General features: G+C 39.8%; 1 protein-coding gene across 7 annotated transcripts in view; it reads left to right on the forward strand.

Moving 5' to 3' along the window:
• LOC144031636 (homeobox protein Meis2) overlaps nucleotides 1-25647 on the forward strand; it is a 117120-nt gene extending 91473 nt beyond the window's left edge. For 3 of the 7 annotated variants that reach the window (XM_077538959.1, XM_077538960.1, XM_077538962.1), the window contains exons 10-13: nucleotides 15719-15777; nucleotides 17758-17868; nucleotides 19227-19326; nucleotides 23965-24112. In XM_077538959.1, coding sequence (XP_077395085.1) covers nucleotides 15719-15777; nucleotides 17758-17868; nucleotides 19227-19285 — 229 coding nt within the window. In that variant the 3' untranslated portion in view covers nucleotides 19286-19326; nucleotides 23965-24112. Of the gene's footprint in view, nucleotides 1-15718; nucleotides 15778-17757; nucleotides 17869-19226; nucleotides 19327-23964 lie in introns of all 7 variants that reach the window. The other 4 variants (XM_077538961.1, XM_077538964.1, XM_077538965.1 and 1 more) reach the window with 3 other exon arrangements.
• The last annotated feature ends 1088 nt before the right edge of the window (nucleotides 25648-26735 follow it).

The raw sequence follows: 26735 nt of genomic DNA on the forward strand, positions 1-26735 counted from the left end.
ATACATCAAGAAATTATGTTGAAATTTTAGAAAACTTTATTTACAGTAGAAATCTTTCGTAATCGATTTACTTGCTTTTTAATTATTATTATTATTATTCTTATTATTATTTTAATTTAGCTTAACACATGCTAATGACCCTGGGAGCTCCGCAATATTTGTTATAATTTTTTTGAACAAATCTGTCAATATAGTTTTAAAGACAAATATATATTTTTTTCTAATTTACTGCAAATGAATATCGGCTTGAAATATCGGTTATCGGCCTCTTTGACTACTAATAATCTGTATCGTATCGGTCTATCACTAGTTAGCTTAATGCTAACATATCATGTGAAACGTCATTGACGTCTTTTTGTACCAACGGAAAAAAAAAATTGTGACCTCTAGACATATTCTGTGTAGCTTCATTTTTGACACAAATTTAATAAAAGCGCAACAACAAGGTTAATGAAAATCAACCTTTCACTACGAGCTCTCAACGGTGACCAAAAATGGTCTCTTTCACCCATTCTGACTGTTTAATTTTGTATTTGATTGACATGTGGACCACCCAATGAGGCATCATTCAAAAGACTGTCACCTTTCACTTTCCCTTATTAGTGGAACATGAGATGAATACATGCTAATAGCAATATTTGACAATGAAATAATTGAAAAATATTGCATCTTTAGATTGTTTATGAACAGCGTTGTGCAACAACACCACTTAGAACTGTAATACAACGTACAGTTCCCCACTAAAATACAGTACATTCTCTTATATTCCTGTGTGAGGCTGTGGAGTAACTGCAGCTGAAAAGAAGCATTGCAGGCAAAGCATTAGAAAGAGAAGGGGGGTGGAGGGTGAATGGGGGCGGGGGTCTTTGTACTTCTCAGCACCTTTTGGCTCTTTTATACCTCAACAGCTTGGTTTTATTGGCGGGGTCGTTTAAAAACAAGAGCTCGCGCGTTTGAAATAAAGTCGAGCCGCGTTTTGTGTGTGGGCGAGACTCTTTTTTTTTTTTTTTTTTTTTTTTTTCTTTCTTTCTTTTTTTAATTCGTAGACGGGTAATTTCTGTAGCAGTGGGGAGGAGAGGTCGACAAGTGTGGGAGAGGGGAAAGTAGGTTAATTTATTTCATTTGCAGAAAGGCGGAGGCATTAATATGTGGAAAGAAAATGCTCGAATGTAATTTATATATAAATATACACTTCTACAGTATTGACAAGTTCATTCATATGTATGTAAAATGAGAAGAAACTCACCCTCTTTAACTCAGCTGTACCATATTGAATCAAATCATTCTGCAGTTGCAATAATAAGGGAAAACATATATTCATTTATGATTATTTTTCAAAATTTATCCCTAATATAGAGGAAGTGTAGATTTTTTTTTGTTTTTTTTCTGAACACAACTTAGCGTAATGCACGCGGGCAAGGCGTCGTAATCCTGCCAAAATCCTCCCAGTGCCCGGAGGCCATCTGTGAGCAGAATAGCAATTTTATGACTTTGCCATTAAAGCAATTTCACAGCCGTATTGTTTGTTAATGAGGCCGCCGCAAACGAGGCGAGATGTCACTCAATGGCGACCACTCCTCAACCTCAACCTGCGCCATCTTCTTCTGTTTCTTCTTCTACGTCTTCTTTTGTTGCTTCGAGACCTCCCGGGCCCATCCCCCATTCCACCTCCAGGGGTCCCCGCCCGGCTCATAAAAGGGCAAATGGCGAAAAGTTCAAATTGAAAGTCAGTACAGTCGAGTCTCTTGTTTATGAGCCTCAATTTTCTTTTGGATCTGGTTGGGACAAACGGGGGAGGTTTTCTTGAAACGAGCTGGAGGGGATGTTATATATAATAACGTCTTCAAAAACCGTTTCCATATTAAACTTTTCATCAAGTTTACAAGTAGTCCTCAATTTACGAACACAATTGGTTCTGTGCAGGGTTATTATAGTTTTGGAATTTTTCATTTTAGTTAGTTTTTATTTCGTTTTGAGTTTCTTTTTTGAAATGTAGTTCGTTTTAATTAGTTTTCAGGGTGGTTCTGTTAGTTTTTATTAGTTTCCGTTCTTTAATAAATGCTTAGCTTTAGTTAATTTTTAGTTAGTTTCAGTATTAGTTTTAGTTTTTAAAAAAAATATGTATATTACTTGTGCAAAATATTTAAAAAACACCATGGGAGCGACGTCATCTGAAGGTGCTTTTCTACGTCACTTCTGTGTGACATACTTTCAAACGTCATTATTCGGGTTTTTATTCAAATAAATCTACTAAAAGTCACATTTAAAATCATCCCCAAAGGCTCATGCATTAAATGAATTACCAAAGACTAAAACGGACATTTTTGCTATAATTAGTTGTAGTTAGTTTTGTAAACAAAATGTAGTTTCAGTTAGTTTTCATTTTTTTAAAAAGCATTTTTGTTTTCATTTTATTTTGTTATCGTTTTTTTTTTGTATTTTAGTTTTAGCGTTAGTTTGAGTTAACTAAAACAACCTTGGTTCTGTGAGGCAAGTCACATTATATTTTGTTTTATATTAATTTTGTATTAAATTAAAAAAAGTTAAATACAATTTTATTTTATACCGTGTATAGTATAGAAATACAGTATAATACAATACATAAATTACATTTTTTTTTAATGATTTTTTTTAAACAGAAAAACATAATAAAAATAAAATAAATATGTTTACATAGATGGAGGAGTTATTGAGTGGAAACGAAAACTAACAAAAATCAAAAATTGAAAAAAAATAAATCATTAACAACATAAAACAAAAACAAAATTGTTTTTTAAAGCACTAAGACTAACAGAAATGACATCTTTCATTTATAAAACTAACTATACAATGATAGCAAAAATGTCCTTTGTTTTTTATCAGAGTTCATTTTAGATGCATTTATTTTAGTATTACTGTTCGGCCGTACAGAAGAAAGAAGGTCAAATAGTTGTTTGAGGATTGTACTTTAAATATTTACAATATTTTCCCCCCTTTGAACTAAACAAATACTCCATAGTGAAAGAAAAATAAAAGTAATACTTAAGCTAATGAAAAAAAAATATTTAGAAAAATCTAACAAACTTACTGTAAAAACTAATGAAAACTAACTACATTTAAAACAAAACAGTCAAACCAAGAAAAAAAAAAACTACATGTGACGTATATTTAAGTAATTAAGTATGAAATAATTAAGTACATAGCAAGTGATATCGCCAACTACTGGCCTGGCATGCACATTGCCGCAACACTTTTGCACCTCTTGTGTTAATTTTGGACACATTTTACGTTTTTGTTGTACGCGTGTGCAGCTTGTGACTGACTGGAGATTTTCTTGCGAGGATCAGACAAGCTGACAGCGTACATTTGGAATAATTACTTTTATCTGCTGAGGGAGATAGCCATGGGAATTGCGTGTCAGCCACTGGGAAATGTTTGGTGTGTGCGTGTGTGTGTGGAAGGCTGAGGGTGTGGGGGACTGAAACGGATAAAGGTGACCAGGTGTAACAGAATGGCCTTGAGGGTGTGTGTGTGCGTGTGTGTGTGCGTGGACAGGATCTTGCCGCTCAGGCTGAGCTCTTTAAACTCCGTGAACCTCCAGCAGGTATGTTCTCTTTGTTGAGGCATGCTCCTTGTTTTTGCCTTCACCTCGCTGCTTCACATTTTGCATTCCAGCCCAAAGCCCCTTCTCTCTCCTTTTTGCATATACAACTGCAGAAAAAAATACATAAGGACTCGATATGTATATGGGCAAGAGTCTAAGACAGTGATGTCCAAACTTTTTCCGCTGAGGGCCACATCCAGAAAAATCTAAGGATGCAAGGGCCGCTTTTAAAAATTTTACATTTTAGTTCATTACATTGCGCCATAATCAGTCAAGCAATTGTCTATTGTTTATATATTGCAGTTACTTTGAAAACATATTCAATTGTAAAATGAAATGAGGTAAAAAAGTTTAGGGTGGCCCAGCCTTTTATTCCATTAGTCACCCCTGTATTAAACAGCAGCCAAATCCCACATACAGAACCAAAACAACAGCAATCTGCAGTTATCTGACTATTTTTAAAGCAGTTAATCAATATAATAGCTTCACAATTCGGAGAAACAATTTTTGGTTCTAAAAATCTATTCCCAATTATTCACCTTATCTCCTCAGTGTTAGGAAGATAAATGTTCCCATTTTACTTGTAAATAGTTCAATTGTATGTTTTCATAGAAAATCTAAAATTAATTTAATACTAGTAGTGGTAGTCTCCACCAACAGTACAAATAGTTTTTAGCATGTGCCGCAGGCCGCTGAAAAATGGTTGGTGGGCCATAAATGGCCCCCGGGCCATAGTTTGGACACCACTGGTCTAAGATGCCAACAAGTGTGCTCTCAAGTGAAAAAAAAAAAAAACAAGAAGTTGAACAATGTATCAATAGCGGTACACAGCAAATAAACAAATCCTCCTTTTCGTTCACTGTCACTTCCTGTGTCCCAATACTTTTGTCCATTTCCACAAACGTGGGTAATTCATGTTCCGGGGTTCCATCCCACTCCACTTGACTTTTGTGTAGTAGCAGTCGGGCAGCAGTTGTTGTTTTTGTCATGTGACGCAGATATTTGTTTGTTTTTTATTATTGTGAGTGTCACATCCGAAGTGAGGACCACAGGGGGCGCGAAGCGGGGGGGTGCTTCTGATCTGTGAGGTTTTGCTCTGGGGTCCGCCATGCACATCAGAGTCCCTGCGGCCAGCAGTTGCAGCACCACAAACAGCCGCTATTTATAACTCCCTTCACAGCCCTACTTGTGTGTGCGTGTGTGTGTGTGAATATATGTCAAAGCAATTATGTGCAATTGAAGCTCTTATTAATTTTTCAAAAGCGGGGGAACTCGGCGGGGGCCGGACGGTCGGTACTACCATGTCGGCATCATGGAAACTTCCACGGTGGAAAAACCCGTTTGCACGCCACTGACACAATTATGAAGAAATAGGTGAGGAGGAGGGAGGGGCCATACTGTCCTCGCTTGTGCTATGTGTGACGTCATACATCCCGCAGTGTGTTGCACATTACTCATAGTTAAAATATTCCAAGAAAAAAAACATATAAGGGAAGAAGTTGGAATTTGTTGAAAAGTCAGAATATTAATTTAGTGAAATAGACAAATGTACATGTAAAAAAAAAACATGGATAAGATTGTATTACATTGGCTCTACAAAATAAAGTTTTAAAATGTTCAAAATAAAATCATAATATTATATTGTAGTACTTAATATTGTAATACTTGTGCAAAACGAATTCCTAATAATAATAATATTTTTTTATACTTATAATATAAATGTATATAAAAATAGATCAAATCTGAATAAAATATATTTTATAAGAATATAATGTGTCAAAAATTTGTCATTTATAAAAGTAAAAAAAATCATTTTACTAGTGGAAAGTATAGTATTTACGGTATATAACTACGGTATACAAATTCAATGTTGGCATTTTTTAAGAATATAGTTATAATGTTACAAAACAATCTTAATTTTTATTGAAATATTTTATTTTTTTACTAAGTAAATGCCATAGTTAGTATAAATCTGAAATATCATGTGAATTATTTAAATAATAAATATTGATTTTTCAGTGACAATAAAGCTGGAATATTGCAATAAGTAAGTTTTGTAAAATCTTGAATCTTATGAAAATGACATCTAAATATGAGGTGTCAAAAAGCTTTTTTTTATTATTATTATTTAATTATTGCTATTCACAATAATTATCATACAAAAATAAAAAGTTACTATTATGACAGTAAAGTTAATATTGTGCCGAATATGATGAAGAAGACCCCAGATATGAGGTAGATGATGGATGGATGGATGGACGGATGGATGAAGAATAAAGTAGTAATTTTAAGAGGAAAAAAGTAACAGTTGAATTTTCAGTATTTGTACTTCTGCGCGGTTGGGAAACGAAATAGGCTAAGTTTGCTAGCTTCAATCTGTTTATTAGTCCCGCCTACAAAATGTTTTTACATGTGGAAAGAACGGAAGCTGTCACGTACTTTATTCATCCTCTGGCATCTCACACAACAAGAATAAGGCAAACGAGGTGGTGGGAAACCGACTCAGCCATTGAAGACAAAAGCCCTCACATTTTATTTTTTTGCCGTGATATCGTTTCAGTATCAGTATTGAGATATTTTGGAATTACATGCATGCCCATCTCCCCCCATAATAAGACATCACATTCCAGCCTAGTAAAAAGGAGAAAGAGCAGCATCTGATCCCGAGCAAAAAGGAAGCCGATCGTCCTTATTTCTCCGCCGTGTCTTCGTGGCGCTCAATTTGCTGGGAAATATCACGCTTCTATCATGTCATTATCGGTTCCCCCTGCTAATCCACAAAGCCGCCCTGTTTGATATGTGACAAAAAAAAAAAAAAAAGGGAGGAGGAGGAGGGGTGTCGGGTCACAGAGTCGCACAATCTCTCACTCGATTACCAGGCACTCGACGCCGGGAGAGAAGAATGAAAGGCAGCGCCAGAAGAATCAGACAAAGAGGAAGGAGGAGGAGGAAATTAAAGATGCAGACGGAGAAATCAAAGTTGTTTGATAGCACTGAGAGGTGAATGGATGCTAACCCTCCTTAAGGAGTGCTACAAGCAGGATGGAAGCCAATCAGGCTGAGTGTGCGAAGAAAAAAATAGGTTGAAGTCTTCCCTCCACATCCAGGGAGAAGCTAATGATGGTCTCCCTGTGGACCAGTTGTGCATGTGGTCTGACGAGTCCTGGCAACCTCATGTAAACCTACAAATATATATTTGGGGGGGGGTTCAAGACATCGCCCCCCCCTTTAAAAAGTTGTCAGTGCCGAGGCAAGTCGGCCATGCTGGCTTACTCTAATCGGTCGTCTTTCATACAGGTGTGTTGATTCCTCAGGCAGGCTTGGGCGCGCTCCATTCTTTTCACCTTGCCTGTAAAGAACACGACTGTAACTATCATGTCTGTTAAAGAACAACACGGGGTGGATGGGGGGGTGGCCATGTCAAATGAGAAGTGGCAGATTCATCATTGCGATGTTTTTAAGCTACACGGCCAGACACAACAAAAAAATGCTAACATTAGCGTATCCTTTTTTTTCTCTTGCTCCGTAACCTGTTTCTCAATTGGCATTTTCGGCCATTTTATCATATGTGAAATGTCATCAGTCGTGGGCCTAGTACTGTTCCAATTGAAAGCATAAATAAGCCAAAAATGCAGTCTGTAGGAAGATACACTGCTTGAAATGACAAAAGTAATCACACATGCTAATGTTAGCTTACACTGTTGCTACATTTTATACTCCACAGGGTCCTCTTGAATGAAACATTTCTTCTGAGAAGTACATTAGGGAAGTCCTTGTTTCATTATTGTCACATTTGAAAATATGTGGTCAGCAAAATTTAGCTTAGCCTGTTAGCTACGGTATTATCGTCAAGATTCCCCCTTTTTTTCTGGTCAGTATCTTCTTGGGAAAAAAAAGACTATCATCTTCCAAGATGGAAATAGGGGAGAACATCATTCTCTGCATTGGTCATTGATTTATTGAAGATACACGGTTAGAAATGACCAAATACAATCACATGCTAACCTTAGCGTAGCCTGCTCTTGTGCCTTAGCTGTGGATGTTTGAATTGTTCCGATAATTTCCCCAAACAATTCTAATGAATCCACAGATTCCCATCAGTTCGTTACAATACCAAGCAGAGCTTGACTTTTACATTGAATCCGTCAGCAGAAAAGCATTGCGGCTGTCAGGGAAAAAAAAAGTGCACAGCGAGAGGCGGGAGAGCAAAGCGTGCCGCAGTGCTATTGATTTATTTTAATTAGCTCCTCGTTAAATCCTGCCAGTTTGCACTGCAAATATATATAATTCTTTATCTGATTTAGTTTTTTTTCAACAATTTAACAACTCCCCAATTTATTTTTGGGGGTAGAGGGACCACAGCCGGAGTGAGGCCAATGCGACTCACTCGTGGTACTGCTGGGGTGCCACAAAAGGCCAATGAGCGCAGTAATAAAAAGGGGAAGAAAAACAGGTCAGTGAAAGTCCATGAAGGAGAGGTGAAACAGTCCCTCTTTTGAGAGGCGCACAAAAGACTATGGAAAGGGGGAGCGAAAGAGAGAGAGAGAGGTATGTAAACACAGCAGTTGCCCCAAATGAGGGCCCTCACCCTCAACCTTCTTAAAAAAAAAAAAAAAAAAAAGATCAGCAGCCTTCTAGCTCTGCTTCACATCTGCACCAAATCAAACACGGCAGTGAGGTCATGTTCACCCGCCTTACGCCGCTCCAAGCCCGAGAAAAGGCGGAAGCGCAAAAAACATCCCAATCTCAATCCCCCCCCGCGGCCATTTGTCACATTTGCGGCGATAGTGTACGATGAAATCAGCTGATAGCGTTAAGTCGGGCCTGCATGCGTGCTGATTCAATCAGTCTTGTTGTCACTACAGCGGATCAGCGTTGGATGTTCAGTAGGCCGAGACCGCCCCGCTGCAGGGCCGCGCCGTAATGAGTGCTTGCTTACAATAAACGCAACCTCTTCGTCTCCTCGGCTTCTTTTTCAGACGCTTTCTGCCTATTTTATTGTATTTTATTTATTTTTTTTAAACACCCTGTCTTGACTGCAGTGGAAGTTTTGATTTGGAAGTTGAAATATAGAAGCAGCTATGGCAGCATCCAGAGGACCATTTCAGTTTGTTTTCTTAGTTATTAAAATGTTTGTTTAAAAACAATATATATTATTTTTTATTCATTTCTTCATAAACATATTTTCATTTGTATTTTATTTACGTTTTATTATTATTTAATTTCATAGCATTTTATTTTTATTTTTTTTAATTATATTTTCTGAGCTGTGGTCACTCAGGCATTTTATTGTTTATTTTAAAGTATTGTTATTCTTATGAATATATATATATATATATATATATATATATATATATATATATATATATATATATATATATATATATATATATATATATATATATATATATATATATATAACTTACAATTCGCACACCAGCGACCCTAGTGAGGATAAACGGTACAGAAAATTAATGAATGGATTCTTTTTACTTCAGCTTTATTTTTAGTTTATTTTGTTTTAGTTTTCTCTTTAATATTTTCCCAAATTTGATGATAAAAATAATACAAATAATAAATAAATAAATAAATACATACATAAATACATAAATAAATAAAAAATTGTAAAATATTTTGTTTACTTTTTATTATTATTATTATTATTATTATTATTATTATTATTATTATTATTGTTATTATTATTATTATTATTATTATTATTAATTTCAGTGTTGTATATGTATATACAGTATTTTTTTCCATATTTTTTTTTCTACTCTGAGGTTTAATAAAATAGGTACAGTAATAATAATAATAAAAAAGCCAATGACAACCAAAGGTGGTGCTACAGCACCCAACCATAGAGCCTCGATTTTATCCAATCACAAGCCAGAAGAAAGTAATTTCCACAAAAGTGGATGAAAATGCTTGAAAAACAAGCAAACAAAAACTTTGGCTGCCATCAACCTTCACTATATCTCCCTTCACAAATGTTTTGTTATTTTGTGCTTCCTGTGTTGCCATAGTAACCAGGAGGCAGCTGGACAAGTTGGAGGCTACACCCCCCCACCCCCCGGCCTTCGAGCATCTTTTATCAAACCCGAGTCAAGCCAATTGAGCTTATCGAGGTCCTCGCTGATAACGTTAATGGTGTGTGCTTAGATCGACGCCACCCCTGAATCCTCCACGGGTGGGGGACCCGTGACTCCTGGTTCGACCCACAGCTTTGACCATGTGCTGTACACAACACTGTGGACTACAGAAATGTGTCCTCAGCCCAGCCAGAACCTTCACACAACCGAAAAGTGTGCCTTTTATTATCTACATCTGGTGGTGGAGCTTATTATTGCCTGCTTCTGCTCAGTATTATAGAGCACACACAGCATGGGAACTCCTTGCTGTCTTCAAACAAATAATTAAAGGCAAGGTTCGGGGGTCGTGTGGAGGTCATTCCTCGGGATACGCAGCAGAATGTGTACATTCTCCCCGGGAGAGAGCCAACTAGTGTGTGCGAAGGGTGGTGGGAGGGTGCGGGAATGATGTTGCTAGCTTTAGCGGGTCCACCGCTCTTTAATGTGGACCACTTCTGAAACAGCCTGCCCCAAACTCTATGAGCTAGACTTCAGTGTCCCGACATAATGTAGGCGGCGCACCCGGTTTCCCTTACGCATCCTTATCCCCAATCCTTATCCTTTCTTCCTTTCTTTAGTCTTTCCTCTGGTCTTTTGAGGTCTCCCTAATCTGTTGGAATTGAGATATTTCTGGGGTTGGTGAAAGATGCTGGTTTTGGAACTCTGTGGGTGGTAGGTTGTATCTGGTTGGTGCTGGATTTCCTTTGATCCTTCCTCTGGTCTCCTGACAACGTCACTGGACTCTGAAATATCCGGTTAGGGTGAAGGGTTTGGGATTTTTAACAGGTTAAAAAAAATGGAAAAAATTATTTTAGGGGACTGCGTGGTGCGATAACTAGATGGTGATTATTATTATTATTATTATTATTATTATTATTATTATTATTATTATTAATTCGATCACTGGTGTACTAACCTTATTTATTGATTGATTGAATTTTTTTTTAGTTTATTATTATTATTATATTATTATATATTTATTATATGTTCTCATTGCTGCTGGAGATGTAAATTTCCCAGAGGGAGCCATCCCAAAGGGATCAATAAAGTCAAGTCTAAGTCTAAGTCTAATGGCTTGAAAAACTTTGAATGAACAAACAGAAAGTACATTTTAAAATAATAGCTATGAATAGCAAAATTAATCCCGGCTGTTCCTGTTGTGCACGTCTTTGTCCCTTAGGGGCAGTGTGGTGTGGTATGCGATATAAAATAGATAAAAACAGTAGAAGAAAGTTTGTGAGTTTTCATTATTGAAGGAATATCACTGCTGGAACTTGATGCTAATTGTCTATTAGCATGTCAATGATATTTTAAATTGCTTTCACAACCGTTGCCGTTTGATAATATTTATTCGATTACATTTTTCGTGCTAAAATTAAGCCATCAAGCACATTTTCAGGCCGCTTATGCAAAAATGTTCCCCAAATGCTAACTGTACTTTTCACGCATACGTGCGAATGCGTGCACACGCGTCTGCCATGTGTGTCAGCACATTCTTCACCGTACACGTAGCCGCCATTTGGACTTACAGTAGCACGTTGACGTGCCCTAAAAAGGCATGACACAAGGATGTACTGTACACGCACGCGCCGAGACGGACAACAGTCCGCAGTTTACGAGCGCTCGGAGCGTCGTGGCCGTGCGGGGCGCACGGGGGGGAAATAACAGTCAGGGTATGAATGATGGAGCCAGGACAGCGGGAGCCCACTTGACACGAGGTCTCGGCTAGGCTGGATCAACACGACGTCCCTCGGCTACTAATATCGGCTCACGCACGAGGGGGGCGGCCTGTTAAGTAGCCGAGTCGGCACACAATGTTGTCTTACGCTCAGTGTGCGTGTCAGTCGACTTTCAAATTGTATATTTTTCTAGATAGCCGTCCACGTGCAAACTGTAGTTTAGGTCATTGAAACGGACTTTTAGGGAAAATACTCCAACAAAAACAAAGTTTATCACTATTTCGTGACATTAGATAATACTTTTTCAGTTTTTTTTCTAACTTTTTATTATGTAATGTAAAAACAAAGACTCACATTCAATATTTTTTCCACCATTGTCTTTTAAATTGCTTTCTAACTTCATAGGCAGGTAAAGCCAATTAGTTGCAATTTCAGTTCTTTTAACTGGTCTCTGATTGGCTAAAACAACCTTGCAGCAGTTATGCAATATCACCTGTCTCTTTAGCATACCCTAACTGTACATTATGTTGTTTTTTTGTACTTCTTTCTACAATCTAAGCCAGGGGTGTCCAAACATTTTCCTTAACGGGCTGCTTTGACATTGTCCGACGTCAATGAAAATGCTAAAGCCAATGAATGCAGCAATTATGTTTTTCTTTAGATAATATTATCACTTTATTAAAGGTCATAAGGCAAAGAGTTTGGGATTTTTCATGATTTTTTTTTGGGGGGGGGGGGGGGGGGGCTGTTCTGTATCCCACTAGAGTAGATCCGCCCCTGCCCTGAACAGATCTCCATATTTAGAAATAAAGCAGGAATGTTACTATTTTAGTTATAAATATATACATTTTTTGAATATCTAGAGAAGCTCTAAAAGTCAAATTTATTATTATTATTAAAGGTAGTTGTAGGCCGTGTCAAAAGTATTTATTTTTTTATTTTTTTTTAAAGATGAGGACCGCTAGAAAATGGTTGGCGAGCCGAAAACAGCCCACTGGGCCGTAATTGGGCCACCATTGCTCTAAACACATATGTATGATTGACATCATTTTCTTGTATTTGCTGCAAAGGACTTTCTTTGAATTTGCAATTGGCGAAAACAGCCCAGAAGGGCTTACACAGCAGCACATAAACATGCTTAAAAATCTACTCATGGATCACACAGCCGGCCCCTATTTTGCGGTGTAATGCAATCCAAATGTGCAAAGAAGGCATTGTTTCCACAATAGCTGCTCCACACGCGTATCTCCAAATCTCCGCATGTCACAATGGTCTTGTTTCTGGTTAAGTGACTCAAAGCCACACCTGCTAACTGGCTCCTGTTGTTAGCATTCCTTCGCTGAGAAATCATCATGCCAAAGCAGCACTCTCCCTGGAGCCGGGCCCAGCCGGAGAAATGTGAGAGGGGAGGGAGGGAGAAGGCCAATCGTCGCAAAGACGGCGGGGGAGAAGCCGGCCAATCAGGAGTGAGGTCACTAGTTTGACGACTTTGTCGAGGAAGGAAAGAGAGCGAGTGGTGGAGTCAGCCAGAAATGAGAGAAATGCTGCTGCACAAGAGTAGCATTGGAGTGCGCGTGTAACTTTTTTTCTTCCTTTTTATTATGACTTTTTATTGCCTGCATGCAAATGTTTTGACAGTTCTCCAACAGGAGACTGAAGGCCAAGTTCCAGGCAGTTACATGCAGAATAGACAGGTCCACATGAGCGACCCCATTTTTCAAAACAGACTTTTTTTCAACTGTCAACATATTTTATAGTCTTTTTCCTTTTTTTTTTTCTTTTTTGTATTTTAGTTGAATTTTTTCCCCCCTCTGAATATTTATATTCAGGTTTTTTTTTTAAATAGATTTAAAAATTTGGCTGGTCTATAAATCGCTGAATGGTTTAGGTCCTGATTACATTAAATATCTGGTAAAGGAATATAAACCGAGCAGGGCTCAGAAGTCTGCAGTTTCGAGTCAATTAGTTATGCTCAGAGTTCAAAGCATACACGGTGGAGCAGCATAAAGCTGTTATGCTGCACACAAATGGAATAGGCTTACAATGTTTTTTGTTTATTGATTTTCTCATTGTTAATGTAATATGTATTTGTATTTAGCTAGTTGATTATATTTTCTTTTTTTCCCCTTTCAGAGTATTTGCGTTCAGTTTTTTTTTTTTTTTTTTTTTTTAGTTTTTTTTTACAGATTTTAAAATTCTGGAGTGGTCTGTAAATTGCTAAATGGGTTAGGCCCTGATTACAATAAAGTACTGGTAAGGGAATATAAACCGAGCAGGGCTCTGAGGTCTGCAGTTTCGAGTCAATTAGTGGCATTTAGTGTTCAAAGCCAACACGGTGAAGCAGAATAAAGCTGTTATGCTGCACACAAATGGAATAGGCTTCCAATAGTTTTTGTTTAGTGATTTTCTTATTTTTAATGTCATATGTAATTTTATTTATTTAGTTGATAATATGCCCCCCCCCCCCCCCCCCCCCAAAAAAATATTTATGTTCATTTTTTTAAATAGATTTTTAAATTCAGTGTTCTGTAAATCACTGAATGGCTTAGGTCGTGACTCCTTTAAAGAACTGGTAAGTGAATATAAACCTAGTAGGTTTCTGTAGACACAGGTCAGTTAGTGATGCCTATTATTCAAAACAAACATGGTGAAGCAGCATTTAGATGTTGTGCTGCACACAACTGGAATGAGCTCTGTCGATAGAAGTAAGGTCAGCCCCAAGTGTAAATGCTTTTAAATCCAGTGTGGTGACCTTCGGAATTTGGACCCAAAGAGAATGCAGGGCAGGATTCAGATGGCCTCAAAGAAAAAGACCAAAGTTACAGAAAAACTTGCCTGTGAGTCCGAATGCATTATTCCACCTTTTCCTTTGCTACCGCTGTCATCATTACTTTCACTTTAAAATGTTGAAGTACCCCTCAGTGATTCGGTATTTTTCCACCCATGCGTACCTTCCCTTTCTCTTCTTCATTCCATGTCCCTGTAAGTATGGCGCTTGGAAGCGAGCAGATTAGCAACATTTAAAGTTCATGGGGGAAGGTGAAGGCAGGTATCAGGACTTCACGGGGGATTAGGAGCCCAAATTGGTTCCAGCGCTGCCTTTACGCTAATGACCACCTCTTGAACCATTCCGTACCTGACACTCGTGATTTGAAACCACCTTTTCTCGTTAATATCAACCACATGGCCGTATACCTGCAGCACCTTTTTTTTCTTTTTTCTTTTATGGATGTGGATTAGACGGTGTGTAAAATAATAATAATCCAGTGGCCAGCTTGTGTTTTACGCAGCCCCCAAGAAGTTAAAAGGTCACCCCTGGCTGGCAGTCACCTCAACATGACCCCACCAGATCCACCACACTGGAAAGGCTTTCTTTTTTTTTTTTTTTTTTTTAGTGGCACTGTGATTATTTGCTGCTAAGGCTGGTAATAAAACTTCAGACGGTCTAATTGATGGGTTCGCTGACATCACTACACCACGTGAAAGTGGCCCATGCCTGGTCCTCATTTATGGACAGCTGGAAAGGGGGGGGTTAAGGGGGCAGAACCCCCCTCCCTCCAACAATACATCCAGAAAAAGGGTCCCATTGACGGGTTTGTGTTGATGTTTTCACAAAAAGCTGCATTAGATTGTACATGTCTACATAATGTGCCCCCCCTCCCTTTCCCCCCAATAAAAACATTCTAGCTACGCCCCTGATAAAAGGCACGATTGGCTTAAAAAAAAAAAAAAAAAAAAAAAAAAAAAATGATGGGAAAGTCCACATTGAAACACTTGCGGCCATCCCGATACTGTCCTCATTTCTGGACAGCTGGAGACGCCCCTCCCCTTGAGTTGTGCTCCCATTGAGTGGAAGGAAGGCCTGAAAGGAAGCATGTGTATCCTCCACGTTGCTTCATTAAAGCTTCCTCTCCCGTCCCTGCGAGGGGCATCCCCGCGCGGGGGTTAGACGAGCGAACGAGCCGCAGAGAAGTTGGCGTGTGCAGGGCCAAAGTGTCTGCGAGGGGAAATTTAAAAAAAAAAAAAAAAAAAAGACGGCGGCAGAAAGGGATGTGCCAGCGCCAAAGGCCCCCCCCCCCCGCCTGCGCCCGAGCGGCAGCTAATACTTGAGGAATGTCTCCCCGGCGCCCGTGGCAACCCGACGTAATCAAAAGCTTTATTAAACGAGGGGGGAATAGATCATAAGGAACATTAAACGTGTCCCCTCGCTTGGTTCCCAAGTCGCCGCACAATCGGCCTTTTGTTTGTTGTTGTATTTGTGTGTGTGGCCGGCGTGAATGTCGGCCTGATTTAACGTCTGTTTCTTCTTCTTCTGTCTCTGCCAGGTTCATTAATGCCAGGAGAAGAATAGTACAGCCCATGATTGACCAGTCGAATCGAGCAGGTAAAAAAAAAAAAAGAAGAATGGATACAGTAGCACTCTTCTTCTTCTTCTCCTCCTCCTCCTCCCTCCTCCTTCTTCTCCCCCAAAGCCCCCCCTGGTGTGAAGATGTCCTTTCCAAAAATCCCACTCGCATGCACACTGTTGCCCAGTTTCTCTTAAGAAGAGGGGGGGAAGCGTCTTACCTCAAGTTACCCCCGCAGACCATCTTCTCAATGTGCGCACTCTAATTGGAGATTTCCTATTGGAAGTGCCTGGAGAACACTTTTGAATATTCAACAGGCCCTTCATTTATGGCTGTTTTCAATCGACTTTTGTGCGACATTTGTATCCAATTCCAAACTGGCAGGAGTGGATTACGTCCTTGTGGATTCCGAAACAACTAAATATTGTCCACAGAACCTTTATAGTGGATTTTTTTTTTTCAACTCCATGTAATCGGTTAATATCAATTATTTTGTCAATCTGATAAAAAAAATTAATAATAATAATTCCATCCTTTATTTCAAAACAGGACATTTTTTCAAATAGATAAATGAGTTATAATCAAGCTTATTTTAGTTAACTAAAACTAACAACAAAAAGCTTTTTTTTTTTTTTTTTTTTAGGAAAAAAAAGGAAAACTAACTGAAACAAATTGAATGTTTCCAAAATTAACTCAAACTATAATGCATAAATTTCCTTGGTTTGCGCCTTTGGTAATTAATTTATTATTTAATTACTTTATTTTTATTTTTATGAATGTATTTCATGCATGAGGCTTTGGGGATGATTTTAAATGTGATTTTAAGTGGAGATATTTTGTTATTATCCGGAATAAGGATGTTTGGAAGTGTGTCACACAGAAGTGACGTCATCTAGCAGCAGCCAATCGAAAAGCACCTTCAGAGGACATCGCTCCCATGGTGTTTTTTGAATATTGCACACAAGTATTACAAATTTAAAAAAACAAAACAAAAAAAACCTAAAACTAATACTGAAACTAACTAAAACTAAGCATATATTAAATAACTAAAACTAATAAAAACAAAAGCACCCTGAAAACTAATTAAAACTAACTTAAAAAAAAAAAAAAAAAATCAAAATGAACTCAAAAAGTAACTAAAATGAAAAATTCCCAAACCACAATAACCCTGGTTTATGATTCAGTTGCTGCTTTGGTCTGTAAATGTCAGAAAATTGGAAAATTTGTGATCAAAATCGGCCAGTTTTTTTGGTGGGGAGGAGGAGAATGTTTGAACATCATTATCTGTTTTATGTTGTAATGTGTTTTTTTTGTTTTTTTTTAAAAGGCTGTTTTTAAAACATCTATTGGCTAATTAAATCCTAGCTTTATGCAGTTTTGGATGCCTAACTGCATATTTTGACTTCTGGGCTCTAATATCATATCAGACACCTTCTTTTTGGGGATGATTAGCATAAATGATTCGCATAAGCAACCATTTGTATTTTGTTTGTTTAGCTTCCTCTGATTGCTGTATGGAATCTTTGTTAGCCTACATCCAGTCTATCCCAATTAAAGATCTCTTTAATGAATTAGCATGACTAACAGCTCGCCCTCCCTAATCCCTGCCAGTTGCAGATGATCCGAGATAATTCGCGTAGGTGCATTTGGGCTAATAAAAGACAAGAACGATACCGATTATGAGTCATGTTGCCTCTTGAATTGTTATGATAGGAAGGCCTCGTTGTATGCTTTCTTTGCCCTCGAAGAACAATGTCTGCGCTGTATGAGCATGTCATAACGTAACAGTGCATGTGTGTGTGCGTGCGTGTGCGTGTCACGAGTTACTCACTGCAGTGCACAAACATAAGCACAATGTCTTACAGTATGTTTGGGCTGGAAGCTGAGACAATTGCTGATTGTCTGGTGTCTTTTCTCTTCTTCTTCTTCTTCCTCCTCTGCCACCCTCCTCCTCCTTCCCCGATCCTCCTCCACCTCCTCCCTATTTTTTCTCATGCCCGCGTGTTGACTACAATCAGGTTTTCTTCTTGATCCTTCAGTGAGCCAAGGAGCAGCGTACAGTCCCGAGGGCCAGCCCATGGGCAGCTTCGTGCTGGACGGCCAGCAGCACATGGGGATCCGACCGGGCGGTGAGTCCACGACCAGCCCTCTAAAACCTCCCCACTTCACTCTCTTGCCGGTCAACTGTGCCTACTCCGTAATCCAGCATGAGAGCTGCTAGGCTAACAGCTAACACACAACATGGTCGCACAATGTTGCCGTTCAAAACATCTGGTGTGGCTTATTGTTCTTCCTCCAGTCCAACAAATACGACCACATACGATAACTTTCAACATCATCATTCGGGATGGGAAGAGTAATCCGTTAGCAACATTTTACCCATGCTAGCAACGCTAGCACCTAGGTTTGTGAGGTTTACACAGCCTTGTTAAATTATAAGCAGGCTGGAGATGTTGCACAAGTTGTACAGGCTAGCAAAGTTGTTAAACACTAGTTTATCCAAACTAGCAAAGATAGCATCCGTTTACCTAAGCTAGCAAAGTTAACACCAGTTTGCCCGGGCTAGTGAAATTTTCACAAAATTATCCAGGCTTGTATAATTAGCAAATTTAATCAGAACATTTGACCCAATTTAAAACAGGCTAGCTTTTAGCCAACCTAATGAATGTAGCGCCGGTTTGCTCAAACGAGTAGCATTAGCACCTGCCTATCCTGGCGGGTGTAGTTGGCTAGTGAGGCTAGCAGAGTTAGCGTGAATTTAGTGAGGCTAGCAAAAGTTATCACCAGTTTACTCTGGCCTGTGAATTTAGTTAGCATGACTTTATACAGGCTATAAAAGTTAAATTTTATCCAGGCTAGTGACAAAAGCACCTGACAAGCTACCAAATATACCACCAGTTTATCTGAGGTTCAAAAGTTAGTCAGGTGACCCAGTGTAATGAATTAGGTGCGAGTTCACCCAAGCAAGTCACGTTAGCCCCAATTTAGCCCAGCAGTTACCATTATCACCAGGCTAGTAAAGTTGGCACAAAAGTTTACCCAAGCTAGCAAAGTTAGCACACGTCTATCGGGGCTAATGAAGTTAGCTCAAGTATAATCAGGCCAGTGAAGCAAGCATGGGTTTACCTTAGTTAGCTTAGTAAACACCAGTTTACTTAAAGTAAACAACACCCGCTAGCAGGGCTAATGGTTAGCAAAGTCGATGTCAGTTTATCCTGGCTAATTAAATTAGCACCATTTTACACAGGTTACAGACGTTAGCACGTTAGTTTAACTTCCTGTTATACTCTCTACCGTTTGAAAAAAATACAAGATAATATTTACAAATAATTGTTGGGTTATTGTATCCATTCTTTATATTTAATCCGATTCCCACCCCGAATGATCACTTCTTGTCTCCTCTTCCTTCGTCCTTTCATCTGGAGCTAACCTGTCGTGTCTCCGACTCCGGCTGACTCTCCTCTGGCATTTTCTCTCCTCTTCCCAGGGCCTATGAGTGGAATGGGGATGAATATGGGCATGGATGGGCAATGGCACTACATGTAACCTCCATCTTGTAAAGCAAAAACGCAAAGAAAAAGGGGGAAGTAAGTACTGGGCTCTTTATCTTTTTTATCTTTCATTTTCTTTCCCAGCTTGGGACCGTTTCACCCTCGGACCTCCCGGGGCTTTTTAAAGGATGCTTTCAGCGCGATGGGAGGCAGGCATGGGGAGTAGTTAAAGATGAATTAACTTGGGAAAAAAGGAGACTGGGGCCGTCCCGGGACGGAGAGGGACGGGACTTGTGGCGCCAGACAACAAGAAGAGAGGACAGTGCAAGGAACGGAGCATTTATTTATCGCAACAGCGCCATCGCTCTTCCCACCCCCCTTAAAGGACGAGGATGCAAATGTCGGACATTTAGGGAAAAAATAACATCTCCTGGGGAATGGGCTGACAAGGGGCTGTGGTTGTGGGGGGGGGAATTAAGCAGGCTCCAGTGAAGCGATAAAGAAGAGAAGTGAAACTGTCCTCGGAGTGACATAAATCTGTCCAGGAAAGGATTGATGCCCAAATTATCTTATATGCAAAGATGGGAACATCGCAGTACATTACGCCCCCACCCCCCGCCAGCCATCCCCACCCGCGATGAGATATACGGGCCTGGATGGGGGGTGGCATGGCCCCATCCTTCACGGGGGGTTTGTTTTGAGCAGTGATGTGTTTTGATTATTCTTCACTGGACGGTGACAACTTAAGGCTCAGGATGGGGACGGGGTGGGAGGGGGCGGGGGGTTGGGTGGGACACTTTGGTGGGGTACCCCACCATTGAGTCATTGAGATAAATTTATGAGCCTGAAGCATAGTGGCTCAAAGACAGACACACTAATGCAGTGTTTTCTAATCTTTATTGAGCCATGGCACATATTTTACATTAGGAAATTCTCACGGCATGCCATCAATGTCACAAATATTACATGCAGCGTTTCCCCACTAGGGGATACGGAGCTAACACTGTTGTGATAAGATAAGGATTGGCAATATTTGTGTTTTATAGTGATTACACCACGGTATTTTAAGCCCTTCCAACAGTTAACTATAGGCATATAATGATTAAATCTTATCTTTGGCAATGTATATATATATATTTTTAATAAAATATTAGGTGTTTTGCTGGTTAGTTTCCTATAGTTCAGTATAACCACACCTCTCCCTGTTTGATTGCCACGCCCCCGACGAGCCAACTGCAGTCTGCTGTTGGAGCTCTGAGTTTGAGCACTCCTCTGAATGAAGCTATCAATTCTTCAATGAATATTTGAAACAAAACAGCTCCTTGCTGCAAGAAATCGTGGAGGAGGAAAGAAGAAGCTGAGCTGGTCTTGAACCGGGGACTTGCTGCTTACAGAGCAAGCACACTAACCACTATAGAATTTGTTCAGTTAGGTTCAATAGTGCAAAAATTTTACTTGTAGTTTACACATCACTGTTCCATGGAGGTCTCAGAAAAAGTGGGTGCGGGTTTAGTCCGCAGAGGCGTTGCGGGGATGGGTCTGCACCTTATGATGTCAAAGAGTGCCAACAACTCGTGTTCTCAGGTTGGGAGGGGCTGGTGCTTGGAGAGAGCGGGGAATGGAGGAAAACACCACTTCGGTTATGATTTTGGTGAGGAATTAGCATTTTAACACGGCTAAAAGCTCCAAAAAGTTGATTTCTCATGGTGCTGTCCCTTTAAAAGGCCTTGTAAATGCGCAAAAACACGAAAACAAAAACCCTTGTCTAATCCAAATGGTCATATAAATGCAATCGGAATACCTCATTTGAACGGATCATTGTTCTTTTGAGTGCAGGAACTTCGTGCACGTGCGGCGGCCATCTTACGTTGCCACTCGCTAAGAGATCCTAACGAATACATTGATTTCGCCGATGCGTTTTCACGTTATCTTCGTCTCTGGCGAAAATGCGAGTATATAATATGCAAATATATAAGTTTGTGCGTCTGGCACCGGAAATACTCAAGCAGAGGTAAACAAACATGGTGAGGTAGTAAAAAACTACACTTTGGGAGCAAGGAGGAAATCGACTACTTTGTTAGTGTGATGTGTGACATGACTGTAATGTCTTTTATCATCTGTTTATACTACCTTGGAATTCTGAATCTGTAACTTACACGCAAGCCAGACAGCAATAAGTTCTTCCACCGCCATTTTTTTTTTAGATGAATTTACGAGGCTCACACACTAATGCATGGAAATGGAGTCAGCCTGATGAAGGTGGCCACACAGAGCCACTGCTGCGCTGACATTTGAAAAACGGAGACATATCACACCCCAAAGAGCGTCCGGGGGCGGTGCGGCGGCGGGGCTTCCGAGGCTATTTTATCTTAACACCTAAGCCGCGCGCTGGCCAATGAGCCACAATATAATAGCACTTACCTTGATTAAAAGAAGCCTTTATATGCAAATGGCCCGACTGGGTTCCTTCCGACGGGTCAAAGACGCCATTCCACCGACAGAGATCATTTCACCCCTCTGGTCTTTTACCTCCTCTCTTTCTCTCGTCTGTTTTGTCTCTCACTCATCTGCTGGAGGTGGCGAAAGTGGCTTGGGGGGGGGGGTTGAAAAATCCGGAAGCAATGTTCCCTAAAACAGCCGCACAGCGACAACATTTGCTCAGGTTGGCTAATTCTTAATACGGGGCCGTATAATTTTGAGACTATTTAATTACGCCGGGGCACTTTTATACGCTTCATGACCAATTACATTAATAGCTTAATGCAGAGGAATATTATTCTCTCTTGATTTGATTACGGCGCCGCACAATATGCTCCGGCCGGCTACTTAATTACGGCCGGTTGTCGAGCACTGTGCCGTAACAAGGAGGTCCGGGCCAGAGTCCGGTATTGTCTGTGCGTAACACTCTTGTTAATAACGAAGTGTTGAGGGAGGGGGTTCTACCTAACGCAACGACTGCAGCTTCTTGCAGTTTACAGTGTCAAAAAACATCTGCTGGGCCTTTTAACAGGAGCTGCTCCAGGTTATATGGAGGCCAAAGGGGCACCTCGTGCCCATAGAAACCCCCCATCCCCCCCTTCTTCGCCTTGAATGATTTATTTCTTTTATGACCCCGGTAGTGAGGTTTTAAGAGAGCTGCTCTCACAAATATGTGCATTTGCAATGATGTGACATGCAACGGCGGAATATTGGAAAATGGGCCAAGCTCTCAGCCAATGAGACCGGTCATTAATCTCACAAACACCCCCGCCCCCCCCTCCCCTACCAGCCCACCTTTCCTCGCCGCCGTGTCCTCCTCTTCCCCTCACAAGGGCCCTCCAGTGTCATTTCTTAATTGCAGTGTACTAAGGTGCAGGAATGCAGCGAGCGAGCATGCTTAGTGACCTTGCGCCGACCTCTCCCCTCCTATTACAGCTTCTAATCCCCCAGGGGTTCACATTACAAAGCGGGCCGGCCCCGCAAACCCAGACCCGGACCCAGAACCAGGCCCCCTGGCTCCAGCAGGAGCCCCACCCCCCCATCACCACCACCACCAACCCCTCTGGCCCTCCACCCCCATGTACTCCGGATTCATGTTGCTGTTTACAACAAACAAGCAAAAAAGAGCCATGACAATACTTGCAAAAAAAAGATTCAGACTGTGTATCCAGTCTCACTTGGTAACATAAAATTTAGGTGGTGTGCTAAGTTATCAGGAGTAGACCCACAAAAAGTCTGAAGAACCCATGCCACAAAAGAAACAGGATGTCAGCCATGTTGGTTTTAAGTGGCCATTTTACAGTCATTTTGGCCCTTTTCAGGTGTCGATCAGAGATGAAGTATTTGTTTTGAAAATTCAGCCCCCAAAGCTAGTTTCACTTGGCACCTTGAAATTTGGTAGACGTGTCTATTATGAGGAGACCCACAAAAAAAGTCTGAAGAACCCATGCCACAAAAGACACAGGAAGTCAGCCATGTTGATTTTAATTTAGTCATTTTGGCCCTTTTCAGGTGTCAATCAGAGATGAAGTGTGGATTTTGAAAATTCAGCCCCCAAAGCCGGGTTCACTTGGCAGCTTGAATTTTGGTAGACATGTCTATTATGAGGGCGGCGCGGTGGTCGAGTGGTTAGCACGTCCGCCTCCCAGTTCTGAGGACTCCGGTTCGAGTCCAGGCTCCGGCCTTCCTGGGTGGAGTTTGCATGTTCTCCCCGTGCCCGCGTGGGTCTTCTCCGGGTACTCCGGTCTCCTCCCACATTCCAAAGACATGCATGGCAGGTTAATTGGGCGCTCCGAATTGTCCCTAGGTGTGCTTGTGAGTGTGGATGGTTGTTCGTCTCTGTGTGCCCTGCGATTGGCTGGCAACCAGTCCAGGGTGTCCCCCGCCTACTGCCCAGAGCCAGCTGAGATAGGCGCCAGCACCCCCCGCGACCCTTGTGAGGAATAAGTGGTCAAGTAAATGGATGGATGGATGTCTATTATGAGGAGACCCACAAAAAAGTCTGAAGAACCCATGTCTCAAAAGACACAGCAAGTCAGCCATTTTGAGTTTAGGTGGCCATTTTGTGGTCATTTTGGCCTTTTCCAGGTGCCAATTAGAGATGAAGTTGTCTTGTTTTGAAAATTCTGCTCCCCAAAGCAGTTTTGCTAGGGATCTTGAATTTTGGTAGACGTGTCAGAAAAAATAAAAATAAAATAAAAATAAATAAACAAAATCCAAACGAGTACTGACGTGTTTCCGCCTTCTCTTTGCCAGGTCTGCCAGGCGTGCCGGCCGACTACGTACCTCAGAGCGGTCCTATGGGCGTGAGCATGGCCCCTTACAGCAACCCCCGTCAGATGACCTCCTACCCCGGCCAGCTCCGTCACGTGCCCCCACCGCTCCACTCGTACCCCCACCACACTCACCACGCCATGCTGATGCACGGAGGACCCTCCTCGTCCCACCCGGGGATGTCCGCGCACAGACCCCCCTTGCTCACGCCCATGGACCCCACCACTGCAGGAGCGGGCCTGGACATCCACGCCTGACAGCCAGAAGGGAAACTTTTTTTCGCGCGACTGCCGCGGCCACTTTTGAATCAAAGGAAGAGAGAGAGAAAAAAAAAGCAGCGGCACCATTTTTTGAGACTTCTTTTCTAAGAGTAACAATCGAAAAAGCCTTCGGAGTAGAACTGAAGAATTCCAGACAAACTGTGACAACCACGATTATTTTTGTTTGTTTGTTCCTAACGTTTGTTACATTTTCACCCGAGCGGAGGACCAAGCTGACTTTGTAAAGTCTTGGGCTTTAAAAAAAAAAAAAAAAAAAAAAAAAAAAAAACTCCAAACACTCTTTTCATGTGGCGCTTCTTCAAAAAAGAGAAAGAACCATCACTCTGGAAGACTTTCAAAAAGGAAAAAACAAACTCCAAGAGTTATAACTACTGTAGTATAATTAAAAAATTATATAGGTAAATAAGTTAAAACTTGTTTTTTTTAGGTTTTTTTTTTTTTTTTTTTTTTAGGATTTAACCCTTTTGGGAGGACTCTCAGCACAGCACTAAAGTCAACAAAGAAGAAGATGGAACATCTCAAAAGGCTTCAACAGGGGCCACCAGGTCCTAAATACCCCCCACCCCCAAGGCATGATGGGAAAAGGCTGCTAGAGGACACCCTTGAAGATTTCTCATGCCTTTTTTTTTTTTTTTTTTTTTTTTTTACTCAAAAGGCTCTTGAATGAATGTTTTTAAAGGTAAAAAAAAACATTGTTTAAAATTGCCCAAGCACTGGATTGTGTTGGTTTTTTATACTATTATTTTTATGTTTTTTCTACTTCGGGACTCTCATTCTTACAGAGCCGAGTGAAGGAAGAAGGGGGAAGAAAAGTGGAAACACGTACACGGACACACATGTTGATTGTGCAGCACTGGAGAGAAGCTATCATGCACCAAAAAAAAGAAAAGAAAAAAAAAAACACTTAAATTATGAACTCAATGCTTTTTGGGGGGTTGAAACAACACACACTTAAAAAAAAAAAAAAAAAAAAAAAGCTGAGAGACTATTGTAACAAACTTCGTACAGAGTTCAAGTCTATTAATTGTTTCCTGTTAGATATTCTATGTGTTTACCTCAATTGAAAACGAATGTTTTTTGCTAGTTTCAGATCTGCTGTGGCATTGATATTGTATATGTCCATGAATTCCTTCCTCTTCTCTCGTTTCTTTTGTTTGTTTTTTGCTTTTTGTTTGTTTTCTCAGCACGTGTTCCTCTCTAGAAGATAAGATGCCGTCTCCCTTAAAAGCTTTGTCAAAAAAAACAAACAAATAAAAAAAAAAAAACCTAAACATAACAACAAAAATAGAAAAAAAAATACTTGTATGAGGACTGTGACGTATTGTTTTAAAAGGTGTTCAGTCACAAAACGCTGTAATAAATATTTCATTTTGGATTTTTGGTAGATTTTTGCCTGATTAACTTGTGTGTTATCCATCATATTGCAGCAGGTTGTTATTGTTGTATGTTTTCATTTCCATTTATACAATTGAGTTTTTTTTTTGTTTTTTTTGCACAACTTAAGTAATATATTTTTTGACAAAGAAAACATTTGCTTCTTACATATGGATCATGTTTACATTTGAGTGTGCATGCTTAAGGCACGAAGGAGGTTATTTCTACAGAAAAGCTTTATTTAGCACTCAAAATGACTAAAAACAATATGAAAAGAAAAAAAGATGTGCTCCGAAGTTTACATTCTGGCAGAATTTGTTTGTTTGCCTTTTTTTTTTTTTTTTTTTTTTTTTTTTTTTTTTAAGAAAACATGAGTGATCATGCAAAACATTATTTTGAATAAGATTCAAAATGAACTATAAGGCAAAGTAAATAATGACATCATCCTTGTTTAGTCAGTATTTGATCAATTATGCAAAGTATATATAAATAAATAAATATATATATATATATATATATATATATATATATATATATATATATAATTCTTTAAAAAGCTGTCTAAAAATTCTCCTTTTTAAAAACATGGCAAATTTCAAAATAACAGCAACAATATGAAACTTTTTTTTTTTTTAAATGTAAAACAATTAATGTAAGATGGTTATCTGGAGTTATGTAGAAAAATATCTTGGCTGTCCAGCTCTTTAAAAATATACCATTTTAAAAATGTTAAAAATAAATCAGTAAAAAAAAAACAATTACAGGCTACAGGGGAAAAAAAACTGTCTTCTGAAAAAAACTGCTAAAATAAATAAATGCATAATATACATGCATATATAAATGAACATTGTGACAGTTAAAAAAAAAGAATATTTAAAACAAAAATAATGAAATTCTCCTTACAAGTGATTTTATTTTAAATGTATGTCCACTTAAAAATATGGACTAAACACAATTTAATTGTAGAAATTGTTTTGAAAGAAAAGCAGCAGCGGAAAAAGTGGAGCAAACGCGCTGCTGTCGTTCAAGCGTTTGGCAGCGACGCCTGTCGACCACTTTGATTACTGCAGTGCAGCATCTTCAGCCTCCAGCAGGCCT

This window comes from Festucalex cinctus, chromosome 12, assembly GCF_051991245.1.
Source record: "Festucalex cinctus isolate MCC-2025b chromosome 12, RoL_Fcin_1.0, whole genome shotgun sequence".
In the NCBI taxonomy this organism is placed as follows: domain Eukaryota; kingdom Metazoa; phylum Chordata; class Actinopteri; order Syngnathiformes; family Syngnathidae; genus Festucalex; species Festucalex cinctus.